Raw genomic sequence first — 21,787 nt, forward strand, 5'->3', positions numbered from 1 at the left:
GACACACTCCGCCGGAAGTGTCCGCCCTCTAATGACAGACTCCGCCGGAAGTGTCCGCCCTCTAATGACACACTCCGCCGGAAGTGTCCGCCCTCTAATGACACACTCCGCCGGAAGTGTCCGCCCTCTAATGACACACTCCGCCGGAAGTGTCCGCCCTCTAATGACACACTGTGACGGAAGTGTCCTCCCTCTAACGACACACTCCGCCGGAAGTGTCCGTCCTCTAATCCCGCACTTTGCCGGAACTGCTGGTGACGGCTGCTGTGGTTGTGTCTCCTGCGGATCTCAGGTAAAGTCGGCGCTGCGTCAGTGCAGCGATGGGGGAAGGGCTGTGGTGACGGATCACGTGTCTGCCTTCTCACAGCAGAAACCTCCTAACATGGCTCCAGTCTGGTCTAGAGCGCAGTATAGACCCTCCAGGCTCTGTGTCCGCCGAGGCCTCCGACCGCGGGCTCTGTGTCCGCCGAGGCCTCCGACCGCGGGCTCTGTGTCCGCCGAGGCCTCCGACCGCGGGCTCTGTGTCCGCCGAGGCCTCCGACCGCGGGCTCTGTGTCCGCCGAGGCCTCCGACCGCGGGCTCTGTGTCCACAGGGAGGTGTTATCAGTGATAGTATTCTCTGTGTAAGTGTGTATACATAGATAGCTGTCAGTCACTGATGGTTGTACACAGGGAGGTGTTATCAGTGATAGTATTCTCTGTGTAAGTGTGTATACATAGATAGCTGTCAGTCACTGATATCTGTACACAGGGGAGGTGTTATCAGTGATAGTATTCTCTGTGCAAGTGTGTATACAGAGATAGCTGTCAGTCACTGATATCTGTACACAGGGAGGTGTTATTAGTGATCGTATTCTCTGTGTAAATGTGTATACATAGATAGCTGTCAGTCACTGATATCTGTACACAGGGGAGGTGTTATCAGTGATGGTATTCTCTGTGTAAGTGTGTATACATAGATAGCTGTCAGTCACTGATATCTGTACACAGGGGAGGTGTTATCAGTGATAGTATTCTCTGTGTAAGTGTGTATACATAGATAGCTGTCAGTCACTGATTGTTGTACACGGGGAGGTGTTATCAGTGATAGTATTCTCTGTGTAAATGTGTATACATAGATAGCTGTCAGTCACTGATATCTGTACACAGGGAGGTGTTATTAGTGATGGTATTCTCTGTGTAAGTGTGTATACATAGATAGCTGTCAGTCACTGATATCTGTACACAGGGGAGGTGTTATCAGTGATGGTATTCTCTGTGTAAGTGTGTATACATAGATAGCTGTCAGTCACTGATATCTGTACACAGGGGAGGTGTTATCAGTGATGGTATTCTCTGTGTAAGTGTGTATACATAGATAGCTGTCAGTCACTGATTGTTGTACACGGGGAGGTGTTATCAGTGATAGTATTCTCTGTGTAAGTCTGTATACATAGATAGCTGTCAGTCACTGATATCTGTACACAGGGAGGTGTTATCAGTGATAGTATTCTCTGTGTAAGTGTGTATACAGAGATAGCTGTCAGTCACTGATGGTTGTACACGGGGAGGTGTTATCAGTGATAGTATTCTCTGTGTAAGTGTGTATACATAGATAGCTGTCAGTCACTGATATCTGTACACAGGGAGGTGTTATCAGTGATAGTATTCTATGTGTAAATGTGTATACATAGATAGCTGTCAGTCACTGATATCTGTACACAGGGAGGTGTTATCAGTGATAGTATTCTCTGTGCAAGTGTGTATACAGAGATAGCTGTCAGTCACTGATATCTGTACACAGGGAGGTGTTATTAGTGATCGTATTCTCTGTGTAAATGTGTATACATAGATAGCTGTCAGTCACTGATATCTGTACACAGGGGAGGTGTTATCAGTGATGGTATTCTCTGTGTAAGTGTGTATACATAGATAGCTGTCAGTCACTGATATCTGTACACAGGGGAGGTGTTATCAGTGATGGTATTCTCTGTGTAAGTGTGTATACATAGATAGCTGTCAGTCACTGATTGTTGTACACGGGGAGGTGTTATCAGTGATAGTATTCTCTGTGTAAGTCTGTATACAGAGATAGCTGTCAGTCACTGATAGTTGTACACAGGGAGGTGTTATCAGTGATAGTATTCTCTGTGTAAGTGTGTATACATAGATAGCTGTCAGTCACTGTAAGTTGTACAGGGGAGGTGTTTTCAGTGATAGTATTCTCTGTGTAAGTGTGTATACATAGATAGCTGTCAGTCACTGATAGTTGTACACGGGGAGGTGTTATCAGTGATAGTATTCTCTGTGTAAGTGTGTATACATAGATAGCTGTCAGTCACTGATAGTTATACACGGGGAGGTGTAAGTGTGTATACATAGATAGCGGTCTTCCAGCCTCTAGCCATGCAGTCTACCATTACCACAGTGCATAACATCCAGCCTCTAGCCATGCAGTCTACCATTACCACAGTGTATAACATCCAGCCTCTAGCCGTGCAGTCTACCATTACCACAGTGTATAACATCCAGCCTCTAGCCATGCAGTCTACCATTACCACAGTGTATAACATCCAGCCTCTAGCTGTGCAGTCTACCATTACCACAGTGTATAACATCCAGCCTCTAGCCGTGTAATCTACCATTACCACAGTGTATAACATCCAGCCTCTAGCCGTGCAGTCTACCATTACCACAGTGTATAACATCCAGCCTCTAGCCATGCAGTCTACCATTACCACAGGTGTATAACATCCAGCCTCTGGTCGTGCAGTTTACTATTACCACAGTGTATAACATCCAGCCTCTAGCTGTGCAGTCTACTATTACCACAGTGTATAACATCCAGCCTCTAGCTGTGCAGTCTACTATTACCACAGTGTATAACATCCAGCCTCTAGCCGTGCAGTCTACCATTACCACAGGTGTATAACATCCAGCCTCTAGCCATGCGGTCTACCATTACCACAGTGTATAACATCCAGCCTCTAGCCGTGCAGTCTACCATTACCACAGTGTATAACATCCAGCCTCTAGACATGCAGTCTACCATTACCACAGTGTATAACATCCAGCCTCTAGCCATGCAGCCTACCATTACCACAGTGTATAACATCCAGCCTCTAGCCGTGCAGTCTACCATTACCACAGTGTATAACATCCAGCCTCTAGCCGTGCAGTCTACTATTACCACAGGTGTATAACATCCAGCCTCTAGACATGCAGTCTACAATTACCACAGTGTATAACATCCAGCCTCTAGCCGTGCAGTCTACTATTACCACAGGTGTATAACATCCAGCCTCTAGACATGCAGTCTACAATTACCACAGTGTATAGCATCCAGCCTCTAGACATGCAGTCTACCATTACCACAGTGTATAACATCCAGCCTCTAGTTATGCAATCTACCACTACCACAGTGTATAACATCCAGCCTCTAGCCGTGCAGTCTACCATTACCACAGTGTATAACATCCAGCCTCTGGCCGTGCAGTCTACCATTACCACAGTGTATAACATCCAGCCTCTAGACATGCAGTCTACCATTACCACAGTGTATAACATCCAGCCTCTAGTTATGCAATCTACCACAGTGTATAACATCCAGCCTCTAGCCGTGCAGTCTACCATTACCACAGTGTATAACATCCAGCCTCTAGCTGTGCAGTCTACCATTACCACAGTGTATAACATCCAGCCTCTAGCCATACAGTCTACCATTACCACAGTGTATAACATCCAGCCTCTAGCCGTGCAGTCTACCATTACCACAGTGTATAACATCCAGCCTCTATCCGTGCAGTCTACCATTACCACAGTGTATAACATCCAGCCTCTGGCCGTGCAGTCTACCATTACCACAGTGTATAACATCCAGCCTCTAGCCATACAGTCTACCATTACCACAGTGTATAACATCCACCCTCTAGCCGTGCAGTCTACCATTACCACAGTGTATAACATCCACCCTCTGGCCGTGCAGTCTACCATTACCACAGTGTATAACATCCACCCTCTAGCCATGCAGTCTACCATTACCACAGTGTATAACATCCACCCTCTAGCCGTGCAGTCTACCATTACCACAGTGTATAACATCCACCCTCTGGCCGTGCAGTCTACCATTACCACAGTGTATAACATCCACCCTCTAGCCGTGCAGTCTACCATTACCACAGTGTATAACATTCAGGCTCTAGCCATGCAGTCTACTATTACCACAGGTGTATAACATCCACCCTCTGGCCGTGCAGTCTACCATTACCACAGTGTATAACATCCACCCTCTGGCCGTGCAGTCTACCATTACCACAGTGTATAACATTCAGGCTCTAGCCATTCAGTCTGCCATTACCACAGGTGTATAGCATCCAGCCTCTGGCCATTCAGTCTGCCATTACCACAGGTGTATAGCATCCAGCCTCTATCCAATGATTGGCCAGTGGTTAGCATTACTTACATCAGAAGCAGATATGGCCACCTATGGATGCAGCACGTGAACATTTTCCATTTTTTTAGTGTCCATTCTGTAATGGACTGGTCAAGAGACCACCTGAGTGTGCAGCCTTAGGGCTGTGGGTGCCATCTTGGAGGGCACATCTGACCGTCACTACATGCATGCCGTGGCGGTATCTGGTGCCAGCTGCCCTCCTGCTAGAATCCCTGCTGCCAGCTTCTGCCACTGAATGTAGATGATGGTCCTTCATACTTGGCTCTAATGCCTCTACCCCAGGGGCTGCTGGGACGTTCTCTTTCTGATTGGTCGGACTGGAGTCCATAGTGTTGTGTGCCCGGTGGTCACGGCTGCACTGCCTTCACTGGATTGTGTTGTAATGTCTGTGGCAGTGTATGATGTGGCCCCTGGCCCCCGACTGAGGAACATGTAAATTAGGAGTAGAGGGAAGCACGCTGGTTATTTCTTGTTTGGTGCTCGTGTCCAGGGTTTCTTGTCCCCAGTGAGTTTGCTGTGAAGATTGTCAGCTTCTGGGGTCACATCCTCCCTGCTGACCTGATTTGACCCCTGTAGGTGCGTGTTTGGGGGGGAGGGGGCTCTGAGTAGGTGACAGGAGCAGTGGTCTTACCTCTGGTGGCTTTTCCTGACCTCAGGAACGTCCGGCTGACTTTCCACGCTGTGTCTATTTCTGGGCATCACACTGCTGCTCATGAAGTGGGGGGGGGGCTGCAGAGTATAAATAGCAGTCCTACAGTCTTGATATACACAGAGTGGTGGAGGAGCGCCCCCCAAAGGGATGTCATGTAAGTGTAGGTCCAAGAAAACCAGCATAACGGAGAGCACTGTATAGAATCCACTCGCCTCTCAGAGAGTCCTTACATACCCTCACCACAATTGCCTAGTAATTGTAGAGGGGTCCTCAGCTGGGACCTCTGTGCCAGGCCACAGTCAGTCCTTTAGTGTGAGCATTATACCAGGACCTTATATCCACAACAGTCCATCTACAGTGGATTCTGACCAGAGGTGCCTTGCCTAGAAGACCAGAAGTGATATGGCATACGTTTCACCTGTGGTCCACATACCAGGGAGTGAAAGTGGCTCAGGCGGAGTTCCACTCCAGTGGTGTAACATGTGAAGCACCTCATGTGGACTACACATTACTCCTCAGCACGAATGTGTAATTACCGGAAATATATACGGAATTCCATAAAGACCTTCCAGGGCTGGATGCAGCACTTTCCATTGCGCTCAGCTTTTTTGTTACTATTTGAATGTGGTGGCGGATTTCCTTGAGAATATTGGAGGTGTGGATTACTATCTGTGGACCTCAGAACTTTTATACAAGGCGATTAAGGGTTGGGAGCAGACGGGTAGCTACTCCTAAAGGTTCCTGCTATATGGGTGAAGGCACCTGTAGTCAACATCCAGTATCTGGGAGCTTCATGTATCTCAACAGCTCCATGGACTATATGATCTTTCCAAGGAGCCTTATATAAGGCCCTAGATATGGCCTGGGGCTTACCTCTCAGAACATCATAAGATGCAACCTCCTGCCCATCCCTGTATCATCTCATGATCAGTCACAGCCGTCCTGCCCCTTAAGTTTCCCCCCTACCCGCACCATCACATGATGAGTCAGAAGGTTTTGGGGTTCTTCTGATGAGTCAGAGAATTTTGGGGTTCATTGTGGAATGTAATTTGTGTTTTTGCACAGAATGGGCCCAGAGAGAATCTTGCCCAACCAAAGTGAGGATCTCAGAGAACCACAGGAGCCCCCAATAGAGTGGAGTGGTGGGGAGGAAGAAGAAGATGAAGAAGAGCAAAGTGGATACCAGTACCAACCACTTACCCAAGATCCAGAAGATGGAGTTCAAACTGAAAATGATCTGCAAGAGAGACTACAGGTAATGGATAGCCCTGCTGCTTGACTCCTCCCACCAGACAGGCAACCCAACCCAACCACTTGACTTCTCCCACCAGACAGACAACCCAACCACTAGACTCCTTCCACCAGACCAGCAACCCAACCACTAGACTCCTTCCACCATAGAGGCAACCAGCCACTAGACTCCTCCCACCAGAGCAGCAACCCAACCAATAGACAGGCAACCAGGCACTAGACTCCTCCCACCAGACAGGCTGGTTGGGCTGCCTGTCTGGTGGGAGGAGTCTAGTGGCTGGTTGCCTCTATGGTGGAAGGAGTCTAGTGGTTGGGTTGTCTGTCTGGTGGGAGAAGTCAAGTGGTTGGGTTGGGTTGCCTGTCTGGTGGGAGAAGTCAAGTGGTTGGGTTGGGTTGCCTGTCTGGTGGGAGGAGTCAAGCAGCAGGGCTATCCATTAGACCGGCAACCCAACCACTAGACTTCTTCCACCAGACCAGCAACCCAACTACTAGACTCCTCCCAGCAGACAAGCAATCCAAACACTAGACTCATCCCACCAGATGGGCAACCCAACCACTAGACTCCTTCCACCAGACCAGCAACCCAACCACTAGACAGGCAACCAGCCACTAGACTCCTTCCACCTGACAGGCAACCCAACCACTAGACTCCTTTCACCAGACAGGCAACCCAACCACTAGACTCCTTTCACCAGACAGGCAACCCAACCACTAGACTCCTCCCAGCAGATGAGCAACCCAAACACTAGACTCCTCTCACCAGGCAGGCAACCAGCCACTAGGCTCATTCCACCAGGCAGGCAACCAGCCACTAGGCTCATTCCACCAGGCAGGCAACCAGCCACTAGGCTCATTCCACCAGGCAGGCAACCAGCCACTAGGCTCATTCCACCAGACAGGCAGCCCAACCACTAGACTCCTCCCACCATACAGGCAACCAGCCACTAGGCTCCTTCCACCAGACAGGCAACCCAACCACTAAACCCCTCCCACCATACCGGCAACCAGCCACTAGGCTCCTTCCACCAGACAGGCAACCCAACCACTAGACTCCTTCCACCAGACAGGAAACCAGCCATTAGACTCCTTCCACCACACAGGCAACCCAACCACTAGACTCCTTCCACCAGACAGGCAACCAGCCATTAGACTCCTTCCACCAGACAGGCAACTCAACCACTAGACTCCTTCCGCCAGACAGGCAACTCAACCACTAGACTCCTTCCGCCAGACAGGCAACTCAACCACTAGACTCCTTCCACCAGACAGGCAACTCAACCACTAGACTCCTTCCACCAGACAGGCAACTCAACCACTAGACTCCTTCCACCAGACAGGCAACTCAACCACTAGACTCCTTCCACCAGACAGGCAACTCAACCATTAGACTCCTTCCACCAGACAGGCAACTCAACCACTAGACTCCTTCCACCAGACAGGCAACTCAACCACTAGACTCCTTCCACCAGACAGGCAACTCAACCACTAGACTCCTTCCACCAGACCGGCAACTCAACTACTAGACTCCTTCCACCAGACCGGCAACTCAACCACTAGACTCCTTCCACCAGACAGGCAACTCAACCACTAGACTCCTTCCACCAGACAGGCAACTCAACCACTAGACTCCTTCCACCAGACAGGCAACTCAACCACTAGACTCCTTCCACCAGACAGGCAACTCAACCACTAGACTCCTTCCACCAGACAGGCAACTCAACCACTAGACTCCTTCCACCAGACAGGCAACTCAACCACTAGACTCCTTCCACCAGACAGGCAACTCAACCACTAGACTCCTTCCACCAGACAGGCAACTCAACCACTAGACTCCTTCCACCAGACAGGCAACTCAACCACTAGACTCCTTCCACCAGACAGGCAACTCAACCACTAGACTCCTTCCACCAGACAGGCAACTCAACCACTAGACTCCTTCCACCAGACAGGCAACTCAACCACTAGACTCCTTCCACCAGACAGGCAACTCAACCACTAGACTCCTTCCACCAGACAGGCAACTCAACCACTAGACTCCTTCCACCAGACAGGCAACTCAACCACTAGACTCCTTCCACCAGACAGGCAACTCAACCACTAGACTCCTTCCACCAGACAGGCAACTCAACCACTAGACTCCTTCCACCAGACAGGCAACTCAACCACTAGACTCCTTCCACCAGACAGGCAACTCAACCACTAGACTCCTTCCACCAGACAGGCAACTCAACCACTAGACTCCTTCCACCAGACAGGCAACTCAACCACTAGACTCCTTCCACCAGACAGGCAACTCAACCACTAGACTCCTTCCACCAGACAGGCAACTCAACCACTAGACTCCTTCCACCAGACAGGCAACTCAACCACTAGACTCCTTCCACCAGACAGGCAACTCAACCACTAGACTCCTTCCACCAGACAGGCAACTTAACCACTAGACTCCTTCCACCAGACAGGCAACTCAACCACTAGACTCCTTCCACCAGACAGGCAACCACCCATTAGACTCCTTCTACCAGACAGGCAACCCAACTACTAGACTTCTCCCAGCAGACGGGCAACCCAAACACTACACTCCTCCCACCAGGTGGGCAACCCAACCACTAGTTTCCTTCCACCAGATGGGCAACCCAACTGCTAGACTCTAACCACCAGGCAGGAAACCAAGCCACTAGACTCCTCCTACCAGACAGTCAACCCAGTCTCTAGGCACCACCCATCAGATATGTAGCCCAGCTGCTAGGCTCCTCCTTCAAGACAAGTAACCCCTCCCTGGTAGAGCTGGTGTCCAGTAGCTCCTTCTGACAGTGTTCACTGCTGTCTGGTTAATCTCAATAAATCAATCCTATAGCATTTAAAGGGGCGGTAGGAGATGAGAACGCGGCTGCTTTCTTCCCGTAATAGTGTTCTTGTTAATGGGTCTGAGCTGCAGACAGGAATGGCACTGTTTCTGAAAAAGAAAAACAGCTGTAGTTTCATATAGGGGGTGTTGTTTGCAGATATGAGCCCCCAAGACACTTAGGTGCTCACAGTCAGTGGCATAGTGTCAATAGAGGCAGACCACGCAGTGGCTATGCGGCCCGTGTGGTTGAGGGGTCCTGCCAGGCTACATGGCTCGGCCCCCTTTCCGACCTAAATACATGCTGCTCATAACCATTAACATTAGACAGATAATCAGGGGCCCCTGTCCTCTTCCTGATTTCTCCCACTGGTCCCTGTCCTCTTCCTGATTTCTCCCACTGGTCCCTGTCCTCTTCCTGATTTCTCCCACTGGTCCCTGTCCTCTTCCTGATTTCTCCCACTGGTCCCTGTCCTCTTCCTGATTTCTCCCACTGGTCCCTGTCCTCTTCCTGATTTCTCCCACTGGTCCCTGTCTTCTTCCTGATTTCTCCCACTGGTCCCTGTCCTCTTCCTGATTTCTCCCACTGGCCCCTGTCCTCTTCCTGATTTCTCCCACTGGTCCCTGTCCTCTTCCTGATTTCTCCCACTGGTCCCTGTCCTCTTCCTGATTTCTCCCACTGGTCCCTGTCCTCTTCCTGATTTCTCCCACTGGTCCCTGTCCTCTTCCTGATTTCTCCCACTGGTCCCTGTCCTCTTCCTGATTTCTCCCACTGGTCCCTGTCCTCTTCCTGATTTCTCCCACTGGTCCCTGTCCTCTTCCTGATTTCTCCCACTGGTCCCTGTCCTCTTCCTGATTTCTCCCACTGGTCCCTGTCCTCTTCCTGATTTCTCCCACTGGTCCCTGTCCTCTTCCTGATTTCTCCCACTGGTCCCTGTCCTCTTCCTGATTTCTCCCACTGGTCCCTGTCCTCTTCCTGATTTCTCCCACTGGTCCCTGTCCTCTTCCTGATTTCTCCCACTGGTCCCTGTCCTCTTCCTGATTTCTCCCACTGGTCCCTGTCCTCTTCCTGATTTCTCCCACTGGTCCCTGTCCTCCTCCTCATTCCTCCCACGGGCCCCTGTCCTCCTCCTGATTACTCCCACGGGCCCCTTTCCTCCTCCTGATTACTCCCACGGGCCCCTTTCCTCCTCCTGATTACTCCCACGGGCCCCTTTCCTCCTCCTGTTTACTCCCACGGGCCCCTGTCCTCCTCCTGATTACTCCCACGGGCCCCTGTCCTCCTCCTGATTACTCCCACGGGCCCCTGTCCTCCTCCTGATTACTCCCACGGGCCCCTGTCCTCCTCCTGATTACTCCCACGGGCCCCTGTCCTCCCCCTGATTACTCCCACGGGCCCCTGTCCTCCTCCTGATTACTCCCACGGGCCCCTGTCCTCCTCCTGATTACTCCCACGGGCCCCTGTCCTCCTCCTGATTACTCCCACGAGCCCCTGTCCTCCTCCTGATTACTCCCACGGGCCCCTGTCCTCCTCCTGATTACTCCCACGGGCCCCTGTCCTCCTCCTGATTACTCCCACGGGCCCCTTTCCTCCTCCTGATTACTCCCACGGGCCCCTTTCCTCCTCCTGATTACTCCCACGGGCCCCTGTCCTCCTCCTGATTACTCCCACGGGCCCCTGTCCTCCTCCTGATTACTCCCACGGGCCCCTGTCCTCTTCCTGATTACTCCCACGGGCCCCTGTCCTCTTCCTGATTACTCCCACGGGCCCCTTTCCTCCTCCTGATTACTCCCACGGGCCCCTGTCCTCCTCCTGATTACTCCCACGGGCCCCTGTACTCTTCCTGATTACTCCCACGGGCCCCTGTCCTCCTCCTGATTACTCCCACGTGCCCCTGTCCTCTTCCTGATTACTCCCACGGGCCCCTTTTCTCCTCCTGATTACTCCCACGGGCCCCTTTCCTCCTCCTGATTACTCCCACGGGCCCCTGTCCTCTTCCTGATTACTCCCACGGGCCCCTGTCCTCCTCCTGATTCCTCCCCTCCTCCTTGCCATCTGACCTCTGGCAGTGTGAGGTGTTACAGGAGTCCTGAGTGTGAGTGCCCATCCGTCCTCGGTGCAACCTGTGGCTGCCGTCCTGTGACCTGCCGGGAGACTGCATGCTGGAGCGTATGTACTGAAAAAGTTCAACGTTCCCCTGACTCAGCCAGCACCCAGCAGATGTACCCGCCGCGGTGATCACATTGAGTGGGTGACTGTTAGGCCTCTTTCACACGCGCGTTGCGGGAAAATGTGCGGGTGCGTTACAGGAACACCCGCGATTTTTCCGCGCGAGTGCAAAACATTGTAATGCGTTTTGCACTCGCGTGAGAAAAATCGTGCATGTTTGGTACCCAAACCCGAACTTCTTCACAGAATTTCGGGCTTGGGATCGGTGTTCTGTAGATTGTATTATTTCCCCTTATAACATAGTTATAAGGGGAACTAATAGCATTCTGAATACAGACTGCATAGTAAAATAGCGCTGGAGGGGTTAAATAAATAAATTAATAGAATTTAATTCACCTTAATCCACTTGATCGCGCTGCCCGGCATCTCCTTCTGTCTCCTTTGCTGAACAGGACCTGTGGTGAGCATTCATTACAGGTAAAGGACCTGTGGTGACGTCACTCCGGTCATCACATGATCCATCACCATGGTAAAAGATCATGTGATGGATCATGTGATGACCGGAGTGACGTCACCACAGGTCCTTTACCTGTAATGAATGCTCACCACAGGTCCTGTTCAGCAAAGAAGACAGAAGAGATGCCGGCAGTGCGATCAAGTGGACTAAGGTGAGTTAAATTATTTTTATATATTTTTTTTAACCCCTCCAGCGCTATTTTACTATGCATTCTGTATTCAGAATGCTATTATTTTCCCCTATAACCATGTTATAAGGGAAAATAATAATGATCGGGTCTCCATCCCGATCGTCTCCTAGCAAACGTGTGTGAAAATCGCACTGCATCCGCACTTGCTTGCGATTTTCACGCAACCCCATTCACTTCTATGGGGCCTGCGTTGCGTGAAAAACGCAGAATATAGAGCATGCTGCGATTTTCACGCAACGCACAAGTGATGCGTGAAAATCACCGCTCATGTGAACAGCCCCATAGAAATGAATGGGTCGGTATTCAGTGCGGGTGCAATGTGTTCAACTCACGCATCGCATCCGCGCGGAATATTCGCCCATGTGAAAGGGGCCTTAGGGTATATAGACTCCCACTGTGCTGCAGTGTGGAGGGAAGTATATGGGGAGGGTCTGTGTGGAGGGAGGAACATGGGGAGGGTCTGTGCGAAGGGAGGAACATGGGGAGGGTCTGTGCGGAGGGAGGAACATGGGGAGGGTCTGTGCGGAGGGAGGAACATGGGGAGGGTCTGTGCGGAGGGAGGAACATGGGGAGGGTCTGTGCGGAGGGAGGAACATGGGGAGGGTCTGTGCGGAGGGAGGAACATGGGGAGGGTCTGTGCGGAGGGAGGAACATGGGGAGGGTCTGTGCGGAGGGAGGAACATGGGGAGGGTCTGTGCGGAGGGAGGAACACGGGGAGGGTCTGTGCGGAGGGAGGAACACGGGGAGGGTCTGTGCGGAGGGAGGAACACGGGGAGGGTCTGTGCGGAGGGAGGAACACGGGGAGGGTCTGTGCGGAGGGAGGAACACGGGGAGGGTCTGTGCGGAGGGAGGAACACGGGGAGGGTCTGTGCGGAGGGAGGAACACGGGGAGGGTCTGTGCGGAGGGAGGAACACGGGGAGGGTCTGTGCGGAGGGAGGAACACGGGGAGGGTCTGTGCGGAGGGAGGAACACGGGGAGGGTCTGTGCGGAGGGAGGAACACGGGGAGGGTCTGTGCGGAGGGAGGAACACGGGGAGGGTCTGTGCGGAGGGAGGAACACGGGGAGGGTCTGTGCGGAGGGAGGAACACGGGGAGGGTCTGTGCGGAGGGAGGAACACGGGGAGGGTCTGTGCGGAGGGAGGAACACGGGGAGGGTCTGTGCGGAGGGAGGAACACGGGGAGGGTCTGTGCGGAGGGAGGAACACGGGGAGGGTCTGTGCGGAGGGAGGAACACGGGGAGGGTCTGTGCGGAGGGAGGAACACGGGGAGGGTCTGTGCGGAGGGAGGAACACGGGGAGGGTCTGTGCGGAGGGAGGAACACGGGGAGGGTCTGTGCGGAGGGAGGAACACGGGGAGGGTCTGTGCGGAGGGAGGAACACGGGGAGGGTCTGTGCGGAGGGAGGAACACGGGGAGGGTCTGTGCGGAGGGAGGAACACGGGGAGGGTCTGTGCGGAGGGAGGAACACGGGGAGGGTCTGTGCGGAGGGAGGAACACGGGGAGGGTCTGTGCGGAGGGAGGAACACGGGGAGGGTCTGTGCGGAGGGAGGAACACGGGGAGGGTCTGTGCGGAGGGAGGAACACGGGGAGGGTCTGTGCGGAGGGAGGAACACGGGGAGGGTCTGTGCGGAGGGAGGCTTTGTGTTTCCAGTAAGGCAGTGATGGGATTGGATATATATAGATTTTCTTCTCTGCTGCGCGCATCGCTGTGATGGCGCAGGCTCAGATATTAACACGCTATCCGCTGTTGGTGCAGGTCTCAGATATAGACACAGCGCCATCTGCTGTTGGTGTAGGGCATGGATATTGGCGCAGTGGCATCCGCTGTTGTAGGGCTCAGATATTAACGCTGCGCCATCCGCTATTGGTGTATGGCTCAGATGTTGGTGTGGCGCCATCCGTTGTTGATGTACGGCTCAGACATTGATGTGCGCCATCCACTGTTGGTGTAGGTCTCAGATATTGACTCGGCGCCATCTGCTGTTGCCTGTTAGTGTAGGTCTCAGATATTGACGCAGCGCCATCCTCTGTTGGTGTAGGGCTTAGATATTGGCGCGGCGCCATCCCCTGTTGGTGTAGGCTCTTATATTGGCGCGGCTCCATCCTCTGTTGGTGTAGGCCTCAGATATTGACGCGGCTCCATCCTCTGTTGGTGTAGGCCTCAGATATTGGCGCGGCACCATCCTCTGTTGGTGTAGGGCTCGGATTTTGGCGCGGTGCCAACCTCTGTTGGTGTAGGTCTCGGATTTTGGCGCGGTGCCATCCTCTGTTGGTGTAGGCCTCAGATATTGACGCGGTGCCATCGGCTGTTGGTGTAGGCTCTTATATTGGCGCGGCACCTTCCCCTGTTGGTGTAGGCTCTTATATTGGCGCAGCGCCTTCCTCTGTTGGTGTAGCGCTCAGATATTGACGCAGCGCCATACTCTGTTGGTGTAGGCTCTTATATTGGCGCGGCTCCATCCTCTGTTGGTGTAGGCCTCAGATATTGACGCGCGCCATCCTCTGTTGGTGTAGGGCTCGGTTTTTGGCGCGGTGCCATCCTCTGTTGGTGTAGGCCTCAGATATTGACGCGGTGCCATCGGCTGTTGGTGTAGGCTCTTATATTGGCGCAGCGCCTTCCCCTGTTGGTGTAGGCTCTTATATTGGCGCGGTGCCATCCTCTGTTGGTGTAGGTCTCGGATTTTGGCGCGGTGCCATCCTCTGTTGGTGTAGGTCTCGGATTTTGGCGCGGTGCCATCCTCTGTTGGTGTAGGCTCTTATATTGGCGCGGCTCCATCCTCTGTTGGTGTAGGTCTCGGATTTTGGCGCGGTGCCATCCTCTGTTGGTGTAGGGCTCGGTTTTTGGCGCTGTGCCAGCCTCTGTTGGTGTAGGCCTCAGATATTGACGCGGCGCCATCATCTGTTGGTGTAGGCTCTTATATTGGCGCAGCGCCTTCCTCTGTTGGTGTAGAGCTCGTATATTGACGCAGCGCCATCCTCTGTTGGTGTAGGCTCTTATATTGGCGCGGCGCCTTCCCCTGTTGGTGTAGGCTTTTATATTGGCGCGGCGCCATCCCCTGTTGGTGTAGAGCTCCATTCCCCTGTTGGTGTAGGCTCTTATATTGGCGCAGCGCCTTCCTCTGTTGGTGTAGAGCTCGTATATTGACGCGGTGCCATCGGCTGTTGGTGTAGGCTCTTATATTGGCGTGGCGCCATCCCCTTTTGGTGTAGAGCTCGTATATTGACCTGGTGCCATCATCTGTTGGTGTAGGCTCTTATATTGGCGTGGCGCCTTCCCCTGTTGGTGTAGGCTCTTATATTGGCGCAGCGCCTTCCTCTGTTGGTGTAAGGCTTGGATATTGGCGCAGCGCCTTCCTCTGTTGGTGTAAGGCTTGGATATTGGCGCAATCGGCTGTTGGTGTAGCGCACTGCTTCAGCTGTCAGGATTGGAGCTAGTTCTAATTGCTCTGTTTTAACCCTTTCAGTGCTCTGTGGGGACACTGCAAACATAAAACACAAAACCCTCTAAATGCACTTTTTGCAGTTAATGAGGTTGTCGTCATCAGTGTCGCCCTCACTAATCAGCTGTAATAAAGGTACATTTTATTGAGGTGGGGGGGCACGCCCCTCCTCACGGTGGCTTCCCTCCGACTCCCAGTATACACAGTGCTCCAGTGAAAGCAGCGTCCTCTCTCTTTTAGGCCATGAGACTGCAGCTTCCTGACCCCCCGGTGGACAGCGAGGATGAGGATGACGGTCTAGCCGCACAGAACTCCATTCCAATGGACGCAGGTATTTATTCTCCTGTGCCTTGTGTGGGTGCAGTGTGAGCGATGCTCTGAGGGTGAATTCACTGTGCATCCCCGGCACATTCCTTGGCAGTGGAGCAGGTGGGATGCCCTTCCCTCACTCCAAAGCCAGGGCTCAACAGACTCCTATGTCTTTCAGTTACAGTGAGATGTCAGGTAACGCCCCTTCTTGAGGCCCCTTCATCCATACGCTACTCATCCTCTCGCTCGTGGTTTAGTCACTTGTAGTTTATCATCTCTAACCTTTCTTAACGAGAAAGACATGAGACAGAAGAGATGTTCTCCTGATGACATCGGGAAGACTGAGGAGAGACATGAGACAGCAGAGATGTTCTCCTGATGATATCAGGAAGACTGAGGACTGGAGACATGAGACAGCATCGATGTTCTCCTGATGATATCAGGAAGACTGAGGACTGGAGACATGAGACAGCAGAGATGTTCTGATGATATTGGGAAGACTGAGGAGAGACATGAGACAGCAGAGATGTTCTCCTGATGACATCAGGAAGACTGAGGAGAGACATGAGACAGCAGAGATGTTCTCCGGATCATATCAGGAAGACTGAGGAGAGACATGAGACAGCAGAGATGTTTTCCTGATGACAACAGGAAGACTGACGAGAGACATGAGACAGCAGAAATGGCCACCTGATGACATCAGGAAGACGGAGGAGAGACATGAGACAGCAGAGATCTTCTCCTGATGACATCAGGAAGACTGAGGAGAGACATGAGACAGCAGAGATGGCCACCTGATGACATCAGGAAGACTGAGGAGAGACATGAGACAGCAGAGATGGCCACCTGATGACATCAGGAAGACTGAGGAGAGACATGAGACAGCAGAGATGTTCTCCTGATGATATCAGGAAGACTGAGGACTGGAGACATGAGACAGCAGAGATGTTCTCCTGATGATATTGGGAAGACTGAGGAGAGACATGAGACAGCAGAGATGTTCTCCTGATGATATTGGGAAGACTGAGGAGAGACATGAGACAGCAGAGATGTTCTCCTGATGATATTGGGAAGACTGAGGAGAGACATGAGACAGCAGAGATGTTCTCCTGATGACATCAGGAAGACTGAGGAGAGACATGAGACAGCAGAGATGGCCACCTGATGACATCAGGAAGACTGAGGAGAGACATGAGACAGCAGAGATGTTCTGATGACATCAGGAAGACTGAGGAGAGACATGAGACAGCAGAGATGTTCTCCTGATGATATTGGGAAGACTGAGGACTGGAGACATGAGACAGCAGAGATGTTCTCCTGATGATATTGGGAAGACTGAGGACTGGAGACATGAGACAGCAGAGATGTTCTCCTGATGATATTGGGAAGACTGAGGAGAGACATGAGACAGCAGAGATGTTCTCCTGATGATATTGGGAAGACTGAGGAGAGACATGAGACAGCAGAGATGTTCTCCTGATGACATCGGGAAGACTGAGGAGAGACATGAGACAGCAGAGATGGCCACCTGATGACATCAGGAAGACTGAGGAGAGACATGAGACAGCAGAGATGTTCTGATGATGACGTCAGGAAGACTGCGGAGAGACATGAGACAGCAGAGATGTTCTGATGATATCAGGAAGACTGAGGAGAGACATGAGACAACAGAGATGTTCTCCTGATGATATCAGGCAGACTGAGGAGAGACATGAGACAGCAGAGATGTTCTCCTGATGACATCAGGAAGACTGAGATGAGACAGCAGAGATTTTCTCCTGATGACGTCAGGAAGACTGCGGAGAGACATGAGACAGCAGAGATGTTTTCCTGATGACAACAGGAAGACTGACGAGAGACATGAGACAGCAGAGATGGCCACCTGATGACATCAGGAAGACGGAGGAGAGACATGAGACAGCAGAGATGTTCTGATGATATCAGGAAGACTGAGGAGAGACATGAGACAACAGAGATGTTCTCCTGATGACATCAGGAAGACTGAGGAGAGACATGAGACAGCAGAGATGTTCTCCTGATGACATAAGGAAGACGGAGGAGAGACATGAGACAGCAGAGATGTTTGATGTTCTCTATAGTACGAGCAGTACAATGTCTAATAGAGGTTCTCTATAGTACGAGCAGTACAATGTCTGATCACAGAGAGGTTCTCTACAGTACGAGCAGTACAATGTCTGATCACAGAGAGGTTCTCTACAGTAAGAGCAGTACAATGTCTGATCACAGAGAGGTTCTCTACAGTACGAGCAGTACAATGTCTGATCACAGAGGGGTTCTCTACAGTACGAGCAGTGCAATGTCTGATCACAGAGAGGTTCTCTACAGTAGGAGCAGTACAATGTCTGATCACAGACAGGTTCTCTACAGTACGAGCAGTGCAATGTCTGATCACAGAGAGGTTCTCTACAGTAGGAGCAGTACAATGTCTGATCACAGAGAGGTTCTCTACAGTAAGAGCAGTACAATGTCTGATCACAGAGAGGTTCTCTACAGTACGAGCAGTACAATGTCTGATCACAGAGAGGTTCTCTACAGTACGAGCAGTACAATGTCTAATAGAGGTTCTCTATAGTACGAGCAGTACAATGTCTGATCACAGAGAGGTTCTCTACAGTACGAGCAGTACAATGTCTGATCACAGAGAGGTTCTCTACAGTACGAGCAGTACAATGTCTGATCACAGAGGGGTTCTCTACAGTACGAGCAGTACAATGTCTGATCACAGAGAGGTTCTCTACAGTACGAGCAGTGCAATGTCTGATCACAGAGAGGTTCTCTACAGTACGAGCAGTACAATGTCTGATCACAGAGAGGTTCTCTACAGTACGAGCAGTACAATGTCTGATCACAGAGGGGTTCTCTACAGTACGAGCAGTACAATGTCTGATCACAGAGGGGTTCTCTACAGTACGAGCAGTGCAATGTCTGATCACAGAGAGGTTCTCTACAGTACGAGCAGTACAATGTCTGATCACAGAGGGGTTCTCTACAGTACGAGCAGTACAATGTCTGATCACAGAGAGGTTCTCTACAGTACGAGCAGTACAATGTCTGATCACAGAGAGGTTCTCTACAGTACGAGCAGTACAATGTCTGATCACAGAGAGGTTCTCTACAGTACGAGCAGTGCAATGTCTGATCACAGAGAGGTTCTCTACAGTACGAGCAGTGCAATGTCTGATCACAGAGAGGTTCTCTACAGTACGAGCAGTGCAATGTCTGATCACAGAGAGGTTCTCTACAGTACGAGCAGTGCAATGTCTGATCACAGAGAGGTTCTCTACAGTACGAGCAGTACAATGTCTGATCACAGAGAGGTTCTCTACAGTACGAGCAGTACAATGTCTGATCACAGAGAGGTTCTCTACAGTACGAGCAGTACAATGTCTGATCACAGAGGGGTTCTCTACAGTACGAGCAGTACAATGTCTGATCACAGAGAGGTTCTCTACAGTACGAGCAGTACAATGTCTGATCACAGAGAGGTTCTCTACAGTACGAGCAGTACAATGTCTGATCACAGAGAGGTTCTCTACAGTACGAGCAGTGCAATGTCTGATCACAGAGGGGTTCTCTACAGTACGAGCAGTGCAATGTCTGATCACAGAGAGGTTCTCTACAGTACGAGCAGTACAATGTCTGATCACAGAGAGGTTCTCTACAGTACGAGCAGTACAATGTCTGATCACAGAGAGGTTCTCTACAGTACGAGCAGTACAATGTCTGATCACAGAGAGGTTCTCTACAGTACGAGCAGTACAATGTCTGATCACAGAGGGGTTCTCTACAGTACGAGCAGTACAATGTCTGATCACAGAGGGGTTCTCTACAGTACGAGCAGTACAATGTCTGATCACAGAGAGGTTCTCTACAGTACGAGCAGTGCAATGTCTGATCACAGAGGGGTTCTCTACAGTACGAGCAGTGCAATGTCTGATCACAGAGAGGTTCTCTACAGTACGAGCAGTGCAATGTCTGATCACAGAGGGGTTCTCTACAGTACGAGCAGTGCAATGTCTGATCACAGAGGGGTTCTCTACAGTACGAGCAGTGCAATGTCTGATCACAGAGAGGTTCTCTACAGTACGAGCAGTGCAATGTCTGATCACAGAGAGGTTCTCTACAGTACGAGCAGTACAATGTCTGATCACAGAGAGGTTCTCTACAGTACGAGCAGTGCAATGTCTGATCACAGAGGGGTTCTCTACAGTACGAGCAGTGCAATGTCTGATCACAGAGGGGTTCTCTACAGTACGAGCAGTACAATGTCTGATCACAGAGAGGTTCTCTACAGTACGAGCAGTACAATGTCTGATCACAGAGAGGTTCTCTACAGTACGAGCAGTGCAATGTCTGATCACAGAGGGGTTCTCTACAGTACGAGCAGTGCAATGTCTGATCACAGAGGGGTTCTCTACAGTACGAGCAGTACAATGTCTGATCACAGAGAGGTTCTCTACAGTACGAGCAGTACAATGTCTGATCACAGAGAGGTTCTCTACAGTACGAGCAGTGCAATGTCTGATCACAGAGGGGTTCTCTACAGTACGAGCAGTACAATGTCTGATCACAGAGAGGTTCTCTACAGTACGAGCAGTGCAATGCTCTTGTGAGGTCAGGAAGCTATATGGGTGGGGATACATGTTTGCATTTTTCCTGTCCTGTTCCTTATACCTTGCTGTCCATTCTGTCAATGTATTTGCAGATCACGTGGAGCTGGTGAAGAGGACCATGGCAGGGGTGAAGCTTCCGACTCTTTCGGTTCCTGTTTGGGCCCAGCAGCTTTCCGATGCAGACTGGGAGCACCTGGTTCATCAGACCATTGAGTCGCGATCTGCGATGTCACCACCCAGCAAGAAATGAGCTGTGGATCTGGACTATATACATAGTGTATGTGTGTGTGTATACTGTCTGTATTGTCTCCATGTAAATACATTGTGATGCTGCACCCTGACAGATCTCTGCTCAGCACTTTACTCCTCTGATTCCTGGTCAGAGATGGCGGTCGTAAACCACATTACAAGGGTTGATCTGCGGATGACTGAGAAGCAGGTGGGGCTTTTACCGCTATGGAGCTGGTTTAGAGCGGCCCGCAGGAGCGCGCAGTGTGAACCTGGTGTACTGCAGACTGCTGGAGCCCCGGCCACACTGTCCCCTGAGGGCCATCTCTAAACATGCGGATCTAGTGTAAACATGGCAGCCCTCTTCCAGATTCGGTGTCGCGCCCCTCCACGTGTCTGATAATACAGCTCTTCATTATATATCTAGAGTTATAACCATTCATTCCATCGACTCGCCCAACTCCAAATCCTCCTGCCCTTCTTATAGCCTCTAGTGTCTCTACCTCCTTTCCCGAGGCGTCCGGCTGACATCCATGATAAGTCCATTCTTCACCCCGGGCAGTGGGAATTACCGCATCTTACAGGGATTAAATCTCTCCTGAAATGTGCCGCCTGGGACCGCTAGGAGCCGCATTAATACAGCGCCCCCTCAGGATACAATGGCCTCAGGGTAGAATGGTCTGTTCTGACCCATCGTAAGTTGAAACCAGACCCAACATACATGTCTCAGACTCAGATCCTACCAATCATAGTCACTTTTCTGGTGAAATAGCTGGATTAGATGCTAGTTACCAGCTATTCCTCACTATTATATGTAAGGACTTTAATCTTCGTTTTCTCTTATCTTGGATGACATTTTGGGGCTTTGAAACCAAATACTCAACTTACAATGGTTTCTACATACAATGGTCGTCCGGCAAGCAATTAACATTGTAACTCGAGGGCCCGCTGTATCGTGTAACACACTGGGGCCGGTTCACTGACGCCGCACTATGCCAGTGTGAACTGCTCCAGATGCTGGATTATAGTTCTGTCGCCTATAAATTGGCTTAGTTTTACTCCAAAATGTGCCAAAATACAGCCACCCCCCCTTGCTGGACTTGATAAATGCATGTGAAACTGTT

At 51.2% G+C, this 21,787-nt stretch overlaps 1 protein-coding gene across 1 annotated transcript; it reads left to right on the plus strand.

Annotated features, from left to right (window-relative positions):
- Positions 1 to 205: 205 nt before the first annotated feature.
- On the plus strand, positions 206 to 20,776 carry MEA1 (male-enhanced antigen 1). Its single transcript, XM_040430915.1, has 4 exons — positions 206 to 292; positions 6,150 to 6,339; positions 15,733 to 15,823; positions 20,528 to 20,776. The coding sequence occupies exons 2-4, from the start codon at positions 6,151 to 6,153 to the stop codon at positions 20,683 to 20,685; spliced, it is 438 nt and encodes a 145-aa protein (XP_040286849.1). The 5' UTR covers positions 206 to 292; position 6,150; the 3' UTR covers positions 20,686 to 20,776.
- The last annotated feature ends 1,011 nt before the right edge of the window (positions 20,777 to 21,787 follow it).

Source organism: Bufo bufo, chromosome 4, assembly GCF_905171765.1.
Source record: "Bufo bufo chromosome 4, aBufBuf1.1, whole genome shotgun sequence".
Lineage (NCBI taxonomy): Eukaryota > Metazoa > Chordata > Amphibia > Anura > Bufonidae > Bufo > Bufo bufo.